We start from the raw sequence: 17,368 nt of genomic DNA on the forward strand, positions 1-17,368 counted from the left end.
CTCTGTTTTCAAGCAGCTGATCTGACCCTGGGTCCTAAGAAGAGGCTGTGCCTCAGACCAAACGGTTGGCTGCTGCAGTACGGTTTTCTTTGTGTCCAAGCTCTCTTCTGAAGGAGAAGTAAGAGCTTGGGGTACCCCCAGAGGAAGACATCCCGAGTGCATCTTCCTGGGCTGGGAGGTATTCCTCACTCAGTGGTGGCAGCTATCTCCAGAATCCAGGGGATCTGTGATCCTGGGAAGTTTTCAAGTAAAGCCTGTTTACAGGCAGGGTATTTTCAAAGGATTTTCCAGGAGCCTGCTTTGTGCACTCGGATTGTGGTGTGGGGAAGGATCCCGGACAGGCTGCAAGGTGTAATGCAGCAGAGAGGCAGTGACTGATTGCCTGAAAAGGACATGGACAGGCGAGCTGGTTATGTGACAGGCTCCATCTCAGATGGGCTCCCACACAAGGGGAGCAATGGCATTCCTACCACAGGGGCCAGGGGATAAAGGGCCCTGGGGCTCCTCTGTCTTTGTCTGCAGCCCAGCTCCTCCCTTCAGGAGCATCTCTGCTCTGAGCTGAGCCCGGAAGGATCGCTGACCTGCCCTCACACAGGACGTACTCCAGAGACTTTTTAGACAGCTGCCTGCCCCCCTCTGCTGCCGCCTGCGCCGAGACCGCCGGGACCGGTGTGCAGCATTGGATTGCTCTGACCGTTTTACTCTCACCCATTTCTTCCCTTATTTTTATCAGGATTCCTTGAGATGTTAGATTGTAAGCGATTGGCCCAGCGGGCTCTTCTGGGTCAGACCTGAGGTATATATTGACCTGGGGCGTGGCTGGTTCTTTGGAGCTGGAAGAACCTGTGTGGCTTTGCTGAAGTCGGTTTTCGTAACCTCCCGCCTGTGTGAGGAGGGGACTGGCCACGGCCCAAGGGAAGCGGGAGTGTGGGAGGAACGTGCTGGTGTGACGGGCCTCTGGCTGGCCAGCGTGGTGACCTGAAGTGGTCTGTGCCTGTGTGCGGTGTGGTGCCATATAGCGGGGAGCCCCAGTTTTGGGCAGTCAGTAGCCCTGTCTCTAAGCAGTTTGCTCCGTGTTGACCCTCTCAGAATCGGCCCAGAAGATCCCATGTAGACATGCCCCATTCTCCCCACAGGGCCCCGTGGTGGGGGGCTGGTACCAGCTCCTGGATCGACTGATCCCGGGAAACAGCAGGACGGTGGCTTTGAAGAAGATGATGCTGGACCAGGTATGTGAGGGAAGCGTTTCGGAGTGAGCAGGGGGCGCATGTGGAGGTGCAGCTGAGGTTGGGGAATGGGGGGGTGGAGCTGCAGGAGAGGGGAGCCAGGGGTCTGCAAGAGGTGTGTAGCCATGTGCAGGCCAGGACTGGAGGACAGGAGTGCCCAGAAGGCTGGGGATGTGGGAGGCGGGTGCTGGGGGGCTGTGGGAGGCAGATGCTACGGGGCCTATGGGAGGTGGGTGCTGGGGGGTTGTGAGAGGGGAGTGTTGGGGGGTGCGGGGGCTGCAGGAGGCAGGGGCTGGGGGTTTGCAGGAGGGGAGTGTTGGGGGGTGCGGGGGCTTCAGGAGGCAGGGGCTGGGGGTTTGCAGGAGGGGAGTGTTGGGGGTGCAGGGGCTGCAGGAGGCAGGGGCTGGGGGCTGCGGGAGGGGAGTTTTGGGGGGTGCGGGGGCTGCAGGAGGCAGGGGCTGGGGGTTTCAGGGGCTATGGGAGGTGGGTGCTGGGGGTTGCAGGAGGGGAGTGTTGGGGGGTGCGGGGGCTATGGGAGTCGGGTGCTGGGGGGCTGCGGGAGGCAGGGGCTGGGGAGTGCAGGGGCTGCAGGAGGCAGGGGCTGGGGTTGCGGGAGGGGAGTGTTGGGGGCGCAGGGGCTGCAGGAGGCAGGGGCTGGGGGTTGCGGGAGGGGAGTTTTGTGGGGTGCGGGGGCTATGGGAGTCGGGTGCTGGGGGGCTGCGGGAGGCAGGGGCTGGGGAGTGCGGGGGCTGCAGGAGGCAGGGGCTGGGGGTTTGCAGGAGGGGAGTGTTGGGGGTGCAGGGGCTGCAGGAGGCAGGGGCTGGGGAGTGCGGGGGCTGCAGGAGGCAGGGGCTGGGGGTTTGCAGGAGGGGAGTGTTGGGGGTGCAGGGGCTGCAGGAGGCAGGGGCTGGGGGCTGGGGGCTGGAGGGGTTTGTGGGAGGTGCCGGCTGTGCTGGGAGGGGTGCATTGTGTCCTTGCAGTCAGGCGTGTTTGCACATGTCCCTGCCCCAGTCGTTCTGCCTAGAGTAGATGGGGCTGGGGTTGCCCCGTGAGCCTCGTGGGCTCGGGGCAGGTCCTGGGCTGGGCCCTGCTAGGCCACATGGCACACGGCCCAGCCCCCAGCCGTGCCCACCACCAGGAGGTGCTGCAGGGCCGTGCGCCCGTGCGAGCTCGGCCATCGCCTGGGAGCAAGCCACGCACCATGGCCCCCCACGCAGTGCTCTGTGCTTGGAGCAGCCCACCAGCATTGGCGGCTGCAGCTCAGGGATCCTGGAGCAGCTCTGCCTGGAGCCCTCCCCACGGTGCAGCCCCTCGCCTCCTGCTCTCCCCGCAGCTCAGAGCCGAGCTCCCCAGCCCCTGTGCCCAGGGCCTGGCCCTGCTGAGCCAGTTAGCGAGTGTGCCCAGCCTCAGGGCCTGCAGAGCGAGGGGGCCTTGCACCATGCCCTGCCGTGCCAGCCAGCAGCCTGCAAGTGTCCTGCACTGCCTGTGTGGCCTGGCCTGGCTCTGGGCCCTCACGTCTGGCTCCCTTGCAGGGGGGGTTTGCACCTGGCTTCCTCGGCTGCTTCTTGGCCATCGCCGGGGTGGTCAATGGTCTGTCTGTCGAGGAGAGCTGGGCCAAGATCCAACGGGTGAGTCTCGAGCCCGTAGCCTCTTTGTGCCACGGCCTGTGCTAGCCGGGAGGGCTCCCCTGCTCGTGCCCCGGGGAGGGGCATTGCTGGAGGCGGCAGCAAGCACCCAGCGGGGTTCCAGGCACTGAGGTGCGGGGAGTGGGTGTGAGTCCCGGCTGGACAAAGCCCTGGCTGGGATGACTTGCAGAGGGTTGGATGTGGTGGCCTCCTGAGGCCTCTTCCCGCCCTGGTCTTCTGTGACACGCAGGGCTTGTCTTCTCCTGGCCAGAGCCCTGGGCCAGAGGGGCTTGATGGTTCGCTGGTGCCAGCCCAGCCAGAGCCGGTGGAGGAAGGCAGGTGCCTGTTTGCCAGCTGAATGATGCTCTGCACACCCCATTGGGTGGGCTAGGGAGGAGCTGTGGGGCTGTGAGAGGTGCAGGGGCACAGCAGGCAGAGGACGGCGAGATGGGGGGCACATCAAGGCCCAATGGGCACCTGCCCACACTCACCAGCCACAGCAGCAAGCAGCCAGTGCAGGCTGGAAACGGGAGGAAGCCTGTTGGCTGAGCTGGCAGGCAGCTGGGATTGCCCCGATGGACCAGACAGGGGCATGTGGCCCCATATGCTGCAGCTCTGCCCCACATCCAGCCTTCTACACTCACCCCGCCCCCATTAGCCACTGGAGCCTCCCGCGGTCCACTGGTCAGTGAGTGGCTGGTGCCCCAGAACCTGGCCAGCGGCAGGACCCACCAGCACTCCTGGGAGGGCAGAGTACAGGAGCGTTGGTCCATTTTTCAAACAGGTCGAGGCTCCTGCAGGTGAGCTTACAAGAGGGACTGTTCCTTTAGAACAGGACAGCTGCTCACCTATGCCCAGCAGGAGCCCCGGGGAGGCAGAGGAAGGTCACTGGGGGGCCTTGCAGGAGCCCCAGGGAATCATTGGGGGGCACAGGGGGGTTACTGGAGGGGCTGATAGGAGCCCTGGGGAGTCACAGAGGGGCAGAGGGAGAGTTACTGGGGGGCACAGGAGGGTTACTGGAGGGGCTGATAGGAGCCCTGGGGAGTCACAGAGGGGCAGAGGGAGAGTTACTGGGGGTCACAGGAGGGTTAGTGGAGGGGCTGATAGGAGCCCTGGGGAGTCGCTGACGGGCACAGGGAGAGTTACTGGGGGGCCTGGCAGGAGACCTGGGGAGTCACTGGGGGGCACAGGGGGGTTAGTCCAGGGGCTGATAGGAGCCCTGGGGAGTCGCTGGGGGGCACAGGGGGGTTACTGGAGGGGCTGGTAGGTGCCCTGGGGAGTCGCTGGGGGCACGGGGGTTACTGGGGGGCTGGAAGGAGCCCTGGGGGCCACAGGGGGAGTTACTGGGGGGGCCTGGCAGGAGACCTGGGAAATCCCTGGGGGGCACAGGGGGAGTTACTGGGGGGGCCTGGCAGGAGCCCTGGAGAGGCAGGGGAGGGGGTTATAGGAGACCCCCATGAGCCTCCCGTATCCCCAGGTGTGACACCTTCGACCTGGCTCTGGGGGACACGGATGTCGGCTGGGTCCCCACGAAGGGCAGCTGGCTGGGGGCCAGGGACAGGCAATTTCCTGGAACTCCAGGTGCTGCCCGCCTGGGCCCCCCATGGCCAACCCAGAGTCGGGGTCTCTGGTGGCAGGTGGTGGGGGAGGGCTGTGGTAGCTGCTGGGGTGACCTCCCTGTGCGGTGCTGGGACATGGTGCAGCCCAGGATGGCCCCCGCTGCTGGCAAGGGGCCAGCAGGGCGCATGTGGCACCAGGCTCTGCCTGCTGGTTGTGGGGGTGGCAGGATGAGTCAGCTGTGCCCTCTGGACACCCTGCTCTGCTGCCCTGCCGTGAGTCACCGCAGCCGGGCGCGGGGCCAGCGCTTCTGGAGCTGCTGGGTCCTGCGGGGTGCCAGCCCCCTGCAGCGAGCCCTCGGGCAGGAGGGAACCTGCTGGCTGCTTTCTGCCTCGGGTGCACAGGCCCTGTTCCTGCCATGCTGGGCCCAGCCCAGCAGCACTGCTGAGCGAGGGACACGGGGAGCCAAGCTGCATGGGCCGGGCACTGAGCCTGCAGCCCTTGCGTCTGGGGGCTGGTGCCTCCTGCAGCAGTTGAGTGCCTGGTGCCCAGAGGGCCTTTGGGGGCTCCATCCCGACATGGCCTGCCCTGACGGGGTGTGTGGGCGCGCACCCAGGCCCTGCGCCAGGCCGGGGGAATGGGGCACGTCCAGGCCGAGCGGAGGGGGTGGAGAGGGGTGTGCCCAGGCGGGGGGAATGGGGCACGTCCAGGCTGGGTGGAGGGGGTGGAGAGGGGTGTTCCCAGGCCGGGGGAATGGGGCACGTCCACGCCAAGTGGAGGGGGTGGAGAGGGGTGTGCCCAGACGGGGGGAATGGGGCATGTCCAGGCCGAGTGGAGGGGATGGGGAGGGGTGTGCCCAGACGGGGGGAATGGGGCACGTCCAGGCCGCGTGGAGGGGGTGGAGAGGGGTGTGCCCAGGCCGGGGGAATGGGGCACGTCCAGGCTGGGTGGAGAGGGGTGTGCCCAGGCGGGGGGAATGGGGCACGTCCAGGCTGGGTGGAGGGGGTGGAGAGGGGTGTGCCCAGGCCGGGGGAATGGGGCACGTCCAGGCTGGGTGGAGAGGGGTGTGCCCAGGCGGGGGGAATGGGGCACGTCCAGGCTGGGTGGAGGGGGTGGAGAGTGGTGTGCCCAGGCCGGGGGAATGGGGCACGTCCAGGCTGGGTGGAGGGGGTGGAGAGGGGTGTGCCCAGGCCGGGGGAATGGGGCACGTCCAGGCTGGGTGGAGAGGGGTGTGCCCAGGCGGGGGGAATGGGGCGCGTCCAGGCTGGGTGGAGAGGGGTGTGCCCAGGCGGGGGGAATGGGGCACGTCCAGGCTGGGTGGAGAGGGGTGTGCCCAGGCCGGGGGAATGGGGCACATCCAGGCTGGGTGGAGGGGGTGGAGAGGGGTGTGCCCAGGCGGGGGGAATGGGGCACATCCAGGCTGGGTGGAGGGGGTGGAGAGGGGTGTGCCCAGGCCGGGGGAATGGGGCACGTCCAGGCTGGGTGGAGGGGGTGGGGAGGGGTGTGCCCAGGCTGGGGGAATGGGGCACGTCCAAGCCAAGTGGAGGGGATGGAGAGAGGTGTGCCCAGGCGGGGGGAATGGGGCACGTCCAGGCTGGGTGGAGGGGGTGGAGAGGGGTGTGCCCAGGCCAGGGGAATGGGGCACGTCCAGGCCGGGTGGAGGGGGTGGGGAGGGGTGTGCCCAGGCGGGGGGAATGGGGCACGTCCAGGCTGGGTGGAGAGGGGTGTTCCCAGGCCGGGGGAATGGGGCACGTCCAGGCTGGGTGGAGAGGGGTGTGCCCAGGCGGGGGGAATGGGGCACGTCCAGGCTGGGTGGAGGGGGTGGAGAGGGGTGTGCCCAGGCGGGGGGAATGGGGCACATCCAGGCTGGGTGGAGGGGGTGGAGAGGGGTGTGCCCAGGCCGGGGGAATGGGGCACGTCCAGGCTGGGTGGAGAGGGGAGTGCCCAGGCGGGGGGAATGGGGCATGTCCAGGCTGGGTGGAGGGGGTGGAGAGGGGTGTGCCCAGGCGGGGGGAATGGGGCACATCCAGGCTGGGTGGAGGGGGTGGAGAGGGGTGTGCCCAGGCCGGGGGAATGGGGCACGTCCAGGCTGGGTGGAGGGGGTGGGGAGGGGTGTGCCCAGGCTGGGGGAATGGGGCACGTCCAGGCCAAGTGGAGGGGATGGAGAGGGGTGTGCCCAGGCGGGGGGAATGGGGCACGTCCAGGCTGGGTGGAGAGGGGAGTGCCCAGGCGGGGGGAATGGGGCACGTCCAGGCTGGGTGGAGAGGGGAGTGCCCAGGCGGGGGGAATGGGGCACGTCCAGGCTGGGTGGAGAGGGGTGTTCCCAGGCCGGGGGAATGGGGCACGTCCAGGCTGGGTGGAGAGGGGAGTGCCCAGGCGGGGGGAATGGGGCACGTCCAGGCTGGGTGGAGAGGGGAGTGCCCAGGCGGGGGGAATGGGGCACGTCCAGGCCGGGTGGAGGGGATGGAGAGGGGTGTGCCCAGGCCGGGGGAATGGGGCATGTCCAGGCTGGGTGGAGAGGGGAGTGCCCAGGCGGGGGGAATGGGGCACGTCCAGGCTGGGTGGAGAGGGGTGTGCCCAGGCGGGGGGAATGGGGCATACCCCAAGCAGGGGGCTGGGAGGGAGAGGCCTGTGCCTGGGCCAGGCTGAGGGTGTCCCAGGCCTGGGCCAGGCTAGGGGAATGGTGCTGGCTGAGGCCGGGAGGAGTGTGTGGGGCGGGGCGCGCCCAGGCCGTGTCCCCTTGGGCTGGCTGTGGTGCCCAGTGAGTAATGCCTTGGTGACTCCCCACAGGATTACCCGGACGCTCTGCTCACCAACTACTACGTAAGTGCCGGCGCTGCTGCCCGTGCTCAGCCACGCTGCAGGCCCGTTGCTGCTGGCAGCCCAGCTCCCCGGGGGCTGCTGACGCACCTCGGCACTGACCTGGCAGAGCATTGCCTGGAGCCCAGGGCCTCGCCCATGGGGCAGGCAGCGCTCCTGCCTCCCGGGCCGCCAGGTGCCCCCTGTCCCCAGAGGGGGCTAGGGTGGAGGCTGAGGCTGGCCAAGGCCCCCCCACCCCCATGGTGTATTTCCCCACCCGGAAGTGGGGTGAATGTTAGCTAGGTGAGTGTCTCTCCCAGCCCCTGTGGGTGCCCCAGAGCTGGGGGGCAGGAGGTGTGCTGGGGAGGAGCTGAGGCAGGGAACCGGACTGGCACCTCTATTCTGGGAACCCTGGCAGCCTGGGCCCCTCACCCCGTCCTGTCTGCTCTCTTCCAGCTCTGGCCAGCCGTGCAGATGGCCAACTTCTACTTCATCCCCCTGAACTACAGGTCAGGCCCTGCCGCTTGAAGCCCACAGACCCCTCCCCCATGCACCCCCGTAGAGTGGCATTCAGCCGAGGGCTCCCCCCAGCTCCTGGCAGCCTGGCCTGAGCCTCCCCAGCAGCTGCCCCATGGGTGCGCCAAGCGGGGGTGAAAGGACCTGGCATTGCTCACAGGTCCTCTGCTGTTACCCCACAAGGAGCAGCTTCGGGGGCTGATCATACCACAGGTCCTGCAGAGACTCCGGTGCGGGGTGCAGTGCAGGGGGCTTCGGGCATGGGGTGGGGTCTGCAGAGTAAGGGGGGGGGCTGGGGATACAGGGGCGTGGCAGGGCAGAGGAGGGGCTCAGGGCTGGGGATATGGGGGTACAGGGGGTAGGAGGGGCTCCGGGCTGGGGATGTGGAGGAACAGGCGGTAGGAGATGCTCAGGGCTGGGGATATGGGGTACGGGGGGCAGGAGGGGCTCAGGGCTGGGGATACGGGGGCACAGGGGGTAGGAGGGGCTCAGGGCTGGGGATATGGAGGTACGGGGGGTAGGAGGGGCTCAGGGCTGGGGATATGGGGTACGGGGGGCAGGAGATGCCCAGGGCTGGGGATATGGGGGTACAGGGGGTAGGAGGGGCTCAGGACTGGGGATACGGGGGCACAGGGGGTAGGAGGGGCTCAGGACTGGGGATATGGGGGTACAGGGGGTAGGAGGGGCTCAGGACTGGGGATATGGAGGTACGGGGGGCAGGAGATGCTCAGGGCTGGGGATATGGGGGTACAGGGGGTAGGAGGGGCTCAGGACTGGGGATATGGAGGAACAGGGGGTAGGAGATGCCCAGGGCTGGGGATATGGAGGTACAGGGGGTAGGAGGGGCTCAGGGCTGGGGATATGGGGGTACAGGGGGTAGGAGATGCTCAGGGCTGGGGATATGGGGGTACAGGGGGTAGGAGGGGCTCAGGGCTGGGGATATGGGGGTACAGGGGGTAGGAGGGGCTCAGGGCTGGGGATATGGGGGTACGGGGGTAGGAGGGGCTCAGGGCTGGGGATATGGGGGTACGGGGGGTAGGAGGGGCTCAGGGCTGGGGATACTGTCAGCCCCTGCTCCTGCCTGGCTGCTGCTGCTGCTGAGCTGGAGCCAGGAGCCAGGCGGGGAGCACGCCCCATGCCCCACGCCGTCCCCAGCCCCCCAGCCTGTCACTTCCTGCCGGAGCGAGTGCCACGCTGGGGCACCCCAGAGCCTCGGCCGACCGCTGCCTCCCTCTCTCGCAGGCTGGCCGTGGTACAGGTCGTCGCTGTTGTCTGGAACTCCTACCTCTCCTGGAAGGCCAACGCGCCGTGAGGCAGCCCCTCGCCGCGCCCCCCAACGGCCGTGGGGCAGCCCCTCGCCACGCCTCCCAACGGCCGTGGGGCAGCCCCTCGCCGCGCCCCCCAATGGCCGTGGGGCAGCCCCTCGCCACGCCCCCCAACGGCCGTGGGGCAGCCCCTCACTGTGCCCCCTGTCACACCCTCCTCTGAGACTGCCATAGTGAGCGGAGGGGGCCCAGAGCCCCCCGGTTCCCCTGCCCAGCTGGGTCCCCCCCCTCCCCTCTGAGCCGCCCCTCTCCTGTGAGTGCCACGGCGAGTGGGGCGGGGCGGTGGCCCCGCAGAGGTGAGGCTCTGGCAGGAGGGCTCCAGTGGGGGTCCCGGGGCTGGGTGGGTCCCTGTCACACGGTCACGGCCTGCCTGGCCCCTGAGTGGGGTTGAGCCAGTGGTGGCTGCAGCGGGGGGAGGGCAGGTCACAGCCATTCTGCATGCGCCCCATGGACCCCCACGGCGCTGCGGGGAGAGGGAGCTATCGGCCCTCCCCTCCATGGCCACGCTAGGCCGCCTGCCCTGGAGCCGGTCCAGGCCTGGGAAATAAACTCAGTGCCTGGCCTTGCTGTGGCTGGAGCTGGGGCCGCCTGGAGAGCCTGGCCCTGGCCGGGTGGGATCTGGCAGGCTGGGCAGGGGCAGCCCCGTGGTCATAGCTCACTGCTTGGCAGTGCCAGCGGCCACAGCCGCTGACCACGGCAGAGCCAGAGCACAGCGCGCCTGCCGGAAGCGCCTGGAGCCAGCCCCTCGCTGCCACCCAGGGGCTGGGCCACAGGGCTCCCAAACAACCCCTGGCTCTGGGCGACCCAGGGCCTTTGCCCCACACGGTCACGCCGTGGCCTGAGCCAGCTGGCACCGGCTGTGCGCAGCGCGGGCACTGCCCGGCTGACCTGGGCATTTCACATGCAGTGTGTGTTGCTGGACTGGCCTTGGCAGCCAGCTGGAGCCCCTGCCTCACACCTCAGCTAGCCGGGGCACTGCCACGTGGGCGCCGCAGGGCGCCGGTCCCCACTGGGCTCCTCTTGGCTGCACGGGGCAGCCTTGCCGGCACCCCCCTGCTCAGGGAGCAGCACAGCTCTGGTGCATCAGGCCTTTGGGCAGTGCCTGGGTCGGCTGGGGCTGCGCTCCAGCCCCACCGTCCTCACCTCCCTGCTTGGCGGGAGCAGCGCGGGAACTCAGCATTTCAGCATGGGGCTGCCGAGCTGTTTGTGGGGCAGCGGTTGCCTGGCAGCTCACCCTCGGCATGGCCTGGACCTGGCAGGGTGTGGGCACAATGGGGGAACAGGTGAGACTTGTGCCCCCGAGGCAGCAGTGCCCCCTGTGAGAGGACGGGGTTTCAGGGCACAGGTAGGGAAGTCAACCCAGAGTGTCATTGCTTAAAAACTGGGCACTCACAGCCCAGGCTGGGGTTTCCTTCTCACTAAGGCAAATCCAACCAGTCACCACAGCACCTCTGCCAGGCAGAGCCCCACACGCAAACCCCCAGACTTCCCAGCTGCTACCAGCCCAGACCAGCAACCCCCAACTTATGGTGAGAGGCTCTTAAGCCTGTTTCACCCAGCAGCACACAGATTCTTCCAGCCCCAGCCCCTGATCAATGTATACTAGGATCTTTCCCAGGACAACACGCTCGCCAGTTCTTTATGTCTGAGCATCTGAAGATTTATTCACAAAACAGAGCAGGTTTAGAAAAACTGTTAAAGCAAAACTTCACGTCCGTCCGTTTGAGTTACTGACGCGGCCAGCCGTGTTATGTGCCGATTCGAGAGCGTCTCAAAGTCCATTTCAGGTCACACAGATCAGTTGCTGGAGCACTGCAGGGCCGGCCCGCTGGGGTCCACGCGCTGGACATGGGCCCTTGGACACCACAAGACAAAGGAGCCAAGATGGACTCTTCTAAGACCACCTCCTTGTTTTGTGTCTCTGGACCAAGTCCCTTCTTCTTGCCGTGGTCCCTTAGGGGACTCAGGCAGGCTGTGGTGGCAAACTGCTATAGGAGGGATTGCAGGAGCCAGTCTCCAGTGTCTGAGACAGCCCCGTTCCAGAGAGGGGGCCGAGTTAGTCTGTAGCTTCAAAACCAGCAAGTCCTGAGGCAGCTCGTAGACTAACGTATTTTGGAGCAGGCGCTGTCGTGGGTGAAGCGGGTCTTTGCCCATGAACGTTTATGGTCCGAAATACGCGTTACTTGTAAGGTGCCACAGGACTTCCAGTTTCTGCGATGGGCCCGTTCCCTTGTCTCACCTCGGGTCACCTGACCGGGGGCTGCGTCCCCCTTGACATGTCCCAGGCATCGGGGACGTGGAGTCGGCGTCTGAGCACCTGTTTCCACCTCGTTGTGCAGCCCAGTGTGCTGGCTGGGCCGAGCTCACAGCTCCCGTGGAGAAGCTCAGCCCCGAAACATGGTCTGACCCAGCTGCAGAGCTGTAACCTGTGACTGCACCTACATACGTGACACAGACGCCTACGCAGGCTCAGGGCCTCCTCCGCTGTCATTAGCCACCTCACACGGCTCCCGGCACAGCACTGGGGGCCAATAGCCACACTGGGCATTAAAGGCTTCCAGACCCACCATAAACACCCGGTCACAGAACACCCACAATGCCCTGCCCACGGGTAACAGGAGTGATGTGCCCCCCCCATGCCCTGCCCACGGGTAACAGGAGTGATGTGCCCCCCGTGCCCTGCCCACGGGTAACAGGAGTGATGTGCCCCCCCCATGCCCTGCCCACGGGTAACAGGAGTGATGTGCCCCCCGTGCCCTGCCCACAGGTAACAGGAGTGATGTGCCCCCCCCATGCCCTGCCCACGGGTAACAGGAGTGATGTGCCCCCCATGCCCTGCCCACAGGTAACAGGAGTGATGTGCCCCCCCCATGCCCTGCCCACGGGTAACAGGAGTGATGTGCCCCCCATGCCCTGCCCACAGGTAACAGGAGTGATGTGCCCCCCCCATGCCCTGCCCACGGGTAACAGGAGTGATGTGCCCCCCGTGCCCTGCCCACGGGTAACAGGAGTGATGTGCCCCCCCCATGCCCTGCCCACGGGTAACAGGAGTGATGTGCCCCCCATGCCCTGCCCACGGGTAACAGGAGTGATGTGCCCCCCCCATGCCCTGCCCACGGGTAACAGGAGTGATGTGCCCCCCCCATGCCCTGCCCACGGGTAACAGGAGTGATGTGCCCCCCGTGCCCTGCCCACGGGTAACAGGAGTGATGTGCCCCCCATGTCCTGCCCACGGGTAACAGGAGTGATGTGCCCCCCCCATGCCCTGCCCACGGGTAACAGGAGTGATGTGCCCCCCCGTGCCCTGCCCACGGGTAACAGGAGTGATGTGCCCCCCATGCCCTGCCCACAGGTAACAGGAGTGATGTGCCCCCCCCATGCCCTGCCCACGGGTAACAGGAGTGATGTGCCCCCCCCATGCCCTGCCCACGGGTAACAGGAGTGATGTGCCCCCCGTGCCCTGCCCACGGGTAACAGGAGTGATGTGCCCCCCATGTCCTGCCCACGGGTAACAGGAGTGATGTGCCCCCCCCCATGCCCTGCCCACGGGTAACAGGAGTGATGTGCCCCCCCGTGCCCTGCCCACAGGTAACAGGAGTGATGTGCCCCCCGTGCCCTGCCCACAGGTAACAGGAGTGATGTGCCCCCCCATGCCCTGCCCACGGGTAACAGGAGTGATGTGCCCCCCGTGCCCTGCCCACAGGTAACAGGAGTGATGTGCCCCCCCCATGCCCTGCCCACGGGTAACAGGAGTGATGTGCCCCCCATGCCCTGCCCACGGGTAACAGGAGTGATGTGCCCCCCCATGCCCTGCCCACGGGTAACAGGAGTGATGTGCCCCCCCCATGCCCTGCCCACGGGTAACAGGAGTGATGTGCCCCCAAGGGAGCTATGCCCCCCCCCATGCCCTGCCCTGACACCTTTGTTCCCTGAGAAAGAGGACAAAGGGGCAGGTGGAGCTGGAACTGGAATTGGGATGCTGGAGAGGAAAAAGCAGGCTGGGCCCAAGCCGGGGGCTCCAAGCCTGGGGTTCCCTCTTCCCCCCAACATGGGTCGGCCAGAACATTTCTGGTTGCTGTGCTGACAAGTGTGTACCACGCTGCATCTCTGTTGTCTAATAAACCTCCTCTTCCACCTGCTGAGTGAGACTCACTTCTGGCTAATGATGGGGTGCAGAGTTTGGGGACCCAGAACCACATCACACCTGGTGGCAGGAGTGGGATCTACTGCACCCTGTGGGTGGAACATCTGACAGTAAGTGACTGGGGTGGAGGTGGGAGAAGAACAGACAGCGAGGTCCAGGCTTGCTGAAGGGCAGTGAGATGCGGTTGCCAAAGGCCCACAGCCTGACCCCCTGGGAGGAGAGACCCACAAGGAGGCTGACACACTGAAGGGGCCTCCGCAAACAGCGGCAGTGGGGTATCGGCTCCTGAAAATGGACATTGTCTGCTTATGCAGGGAGAGAGGCTCCCTAGCAGCAAACCCACCAGAGCCCAGCTCATCTCCCAGCCGGAAGAGAACAACTGCTCCTTGGAGCTGGGGCCAGACCCCAGGGTGAGCCGTCAGACAGGCCCTGGGGATACCAGATCCCTGCCTAGCTGAGGTGCAGGAAGGGGCTGGGAGCAGCTGGGTAAACCCCAGGGCTGCTGGGATCCAGGCGGCCAGTCGCAGCTGCTCGCCGCCCAGCACCTCCTCCAGGGAGCTGAATGTCTGAAAATTGAACTGCAGCTGCCAGAGTGGGAGGCCCAGGAAAAACAGCAGCGGCATGAGTGGGCTGGGGTGGAGCTGAGGAGCCCCAGCTGTGGTGAGTGGGGGGATCCCCAGGAGGCCCAGGGCTACCAGTCACTTTGGGAGGTTAGTGCTGGCCCAGTGTAAGGACGGGGGGCGGGACCTGGATGGGTTTCTTGCTTCCTTTGAGCAAGCCTGTGAGGTGCCCCAGGTCCCCCCCGCCACAAGGCAGCTCTCCCCCTTGCTAGATCAGAAGGCCACAGAGAAGCCCAGTGCTCCAAGTTCCCAGACAGGCCGAGCAGGCTGGGGCCAACTGGGTGGGGCCCCAGCGGCCAGAGGGGCTGGCTGCCCAGGCAGGTGGGGCTTGACAGTGCATCCTCGGCTTGGGAGGAGCCATGGCCATGGGCCAGCTCCTTGGAGGGCCCAGGTGCACAGGGCTTGGTTTGCAGGGCTGGGGCAGGGCTGGCTCTGCAGAGCAAATGCCTCGTACCCCTGGCAGTGGATGACGGGAAGGTCACAGAGTTCTGGGAAATGGGTGCGGGTGTGATGCTGTCCCGGGCCAGGCTGGCGGCAACAGACTGGACGGGGCCCAACTCCCACCTGACTGAAGGAACTAGATGGGATCCCTTTCAGGGGCCTGTAGCAAGGGTGCACTTGCAATGGGGGGGAAGGTGGGCCCCAAGGAGGCAGACGTGCACCATTATTTGCCCACTGATGGGTACTAATGGGGAAGTGACTTGGAGCCCTGGCCAGGTGAACGTCCTCAGGCCCTGGTGTTGGCATCCTTCAGTCTGCACAGACTATGGATCGCGCCCTTTAAAGTTCCAATTGAGGGCTTCATTTACAGCGTCTACTGTGACTGTGAAGACCCACACGAGAGTGACAGTCCTTGCTGCATCTCTTGCAGATGTAGTGGGTGTCTGGCAAGTCCTTATTGTGCTTTCTGTGCGCTCGCTTCTCCTCTGCTAGCTGTCTGATCTTCAACTCGCCCTTCTGAAGGCCCTTGTGTAACCCCTGCCTCCATCTGCTGCGGTCGTCTGCTAGTTCTTCCCAGTTGTCCAGCTCGATGTCTACCTCTCTGAGGTCTCTCTTGCAGACATCTTTGTAACGCAACTGGGGGTGTCCGGGAGGTCTTTTGTCAGAGGCTAGCTCACCATACAGGATGTCTTTTGGGATCCTTCCATCATTCATCCTGTGGACGTGGCCAAGCCAGCGGAGCCGACGCTGCCTGAGGAGGGTGTGCATGGTTGGGATTCCAGCTTGCTCGAGGACGGCGGTGTTGGTCACTCTGTCCTTCCATGATATTCCAAGGATGCGCCTGAGGCAGCGCAAGTGGAAGACATTCAGCCTCTTTTCCTGGCGGGCATACAGGGTCCAAGTCTCGCTGCCATAAAGGAGGGTGCTGAGGATGCAGGCTCTGAAGACTTGCATTTTGGTGTGAGTGTACAGCTTGTTGTTATTCCACACTCTCTCGCTGAGTCTGGACAGAGTTCTGGCCGCCTTTCCGATTGACCCACAGCCAAAGGAAGCGTGGGGTGCTCTCCCCAGGTCTGGGGGAGGATGCCCAGCCAGAGAACAAGGGTCTACTGTGGGAAGCAGGCCCCCCAAGAGTGGGATCTCACTGATGGGTGGTCTTGCAGCCAGGCAGGGAGGGGGAAGCAGTTCCCATCCCTTCCCCAGATGTGGAGTTCGGGGCCAAGGTTCAGAGAGATTCCTCCTTGCAGAAGCTGAGGGAACTGGCTGGTCTCAGCACAACCCCACCACTGAGGGGGGGCTGCAGGGAGAGATTCCTGTGGGAGAAGAGATTCCTGTAACGGGAGTGGGCTCCCAGACACAAAGTGGAGCTGGGGGGGTTCTGGAGGCAGCAGGTGGTTCCCCAAAAGTACCGGCGCAGGCTGCTGTACCTGGCCCATGATGTCCCGCTCGCAGGATACCAGGGGATCCACCGCACCAGGAAGAGGCTGTTACAGAACTTTTTCTGGCCAGGGATGTTTGCTGCTGTCTATTGGTATTGCTGGTCCTGCGACCCCTGCCCGAGGGTGGGGAAGACCCAGGACAAGGGGAAAACCACCTTGAGGCCACTGACCATCATAGAGGAGCCTTTCTAGAAAGTGGCTATGGACATAGTGGGCCCCTTCAGCAAGGCAACGTGTTCGGGGAAGAAATATATCTTGGTGGTGGTAGATTTTGCCACGCGATACCCAGAAGCAGTGGCTCTGACCTCTATCGAAGCTGACACTGTGGCAGATGCACTGCTGTCCATTTTCAGCAGGGTGGGGTTCCCCAAGGAAGTCCTTACTGACAAAGTGTCTGTGATGGGGTTCAGGGGTCCCCCTGCACTGCACCCCGTCCGCTGGCAGGAGTGACACTCACTCAGCAGGTACAACAGAAGGTTTATTAGGCAACAGATGCCCAGTTTCTCACAGAAGCGACAGTACAGCAGTCAGAGACAGTCCTTCCAACCCGTCCTGGGGAGAGGAGCCCGAGAGGTGCCCCTCTGGGGTGTAGCTTCCCCCCTCCTCAGGCTGGCTGCCTTCCAGCTCCCTCTTCTCTCCAGCCTCCAAGTGCCACCCCCCCCCAATTAAAAAAAAACAGCTCGGCTCCTCCCTCCTCTTTGTTCAGGGCAGAGGTGTTACCTGCCAGTTGTAGCCCCAGGGTCATCCTTAGCCACTGGGAGCTGGTCTGCTTGTCTCAGACATCCAGCCTGACTCACACATGCACTCCCCACCCTCCATCACATCTGTCCCCCCTTCCAGACTGAACTGAGCAGGGTCACTTAGCCAGTGACCTGGGGAAGTTCGGGGCCCTCCCTGCATGACAGGGCATCGGCTATGGTGTTCTTGTTCCCCTTGACGTGGACCACCTCCATGTCGTAGTCCTGCAGGAGCAGACTCCACCGCAGGAGCTTGGCGTTGGCCCCTTTCATGTGATGCAGCCAGGTCAGGGGTGAGTGATCGGTGTACACGGTGAAACGCCGTCCAAACAGGTACGGCTGCAGCTTCCCCAGCGCCCACACCATGGCCAGACATTCCTTCTCTATGGCCGCGTAGTTCTGCTCCCGGGGCAGCAGCTTCTTACTCAGGTACACGATGGGGTGTTTCTCCCCTTTGTCATTCACTTGCATTAGCACCGCCCCCAGCCCCACATCTGAGGCATCAGTGAACACCAGGAAGGGTTTGTTGAAGTCTGGATTTGCCAGCACTGGGGCCCTGACCAGAGCCTCCTTCAGCGCGCAGAGGGCCTCTTGGCACTGCTCGGTCCAGACCACCTTGTCAGGCTTTCCCTTTTTACACAGCTCCGTGAGGGGGGCTGCGATGGAGCTAAAGTGGGGCACAAACCTCCGGTAGTACCCCGCCATCCCAATGAAGGCCTGGACCTGTTTCTTAGTCTGGGGTGTGGGCCAATCTCTGACAGCCTCCACTTTAGCCGGCTCTGGCTTTAAGCAGCCGCTGCCCACCTTGTGGCCCAGGTAGGTCACCTCAGCCATTCCCACCTTGCACTTCCCTGCCTTGATAGTCAGACTGGCCTTCTGGAGTCGGTCCAGCACCCGCTTGACCTGGGACACATGGTCCTCCCACGTCTGGCTGAAGAT

General features: G+C 65.0%; 1 protein-coding gene across 4 annotated transcripts in view; it reads left to right on the forward strand.

The window, feature by feature from the left end:
• Positions 1-11,750, forward strand: part of MPV17 (mitochondrial inner membrane protein MPV17) — a 47,641-nt gene extending 35,891 nt beyond the window's left edge. For 2 of the 4 annotated variants that reach the window (XM_074991574.1, XM_074991576.1), the window contains 4 exons: positions 1,137-1,229; positions 2,759-2,854; positions 7,199-7,231; positions 8,966-11,750. In XM_074991574.1, the coding sequence (XP_074847675.1) occupies positions 1,137-1,229; positions 2,759-2,854; positions 7,199-7,231; positions 8,966-9,211 (468 nt within the window). In that variant the 3' untranslated portion in view covers positions 9,212-11,750. Of the gene's footprint in view, positions 1-1,136; positions 1,230-2,758; positions 2,855-7,198; positions 7,232-7,663; positions 7,717-8,965 lie in introns of all 4 variants that reach the window. The other 2 variants (XM_074991575.1, XM_074991578.1) reach the window with 2 other exon arrangements.
• Positions 11,751-17,368: the final 5,618 nt, after the last annotated feature.

The sequence above is a fragment of the Carettochelys insculpta genome, chromosome 3 (assembly GCF_033958435.1).
Source record: "Carettochelys insculpta isolate YL-2023 chromosome 3, ASM3395843v1, whole genome shotgun sequence".
In the NCBI taxonomy this organism is placed as follows: domain Eukaryota; kingdom Metazoa; phylum Chordata; order Testudines; family Carettochelyidae; genus Carettochelys; species Carettochelys insculpta.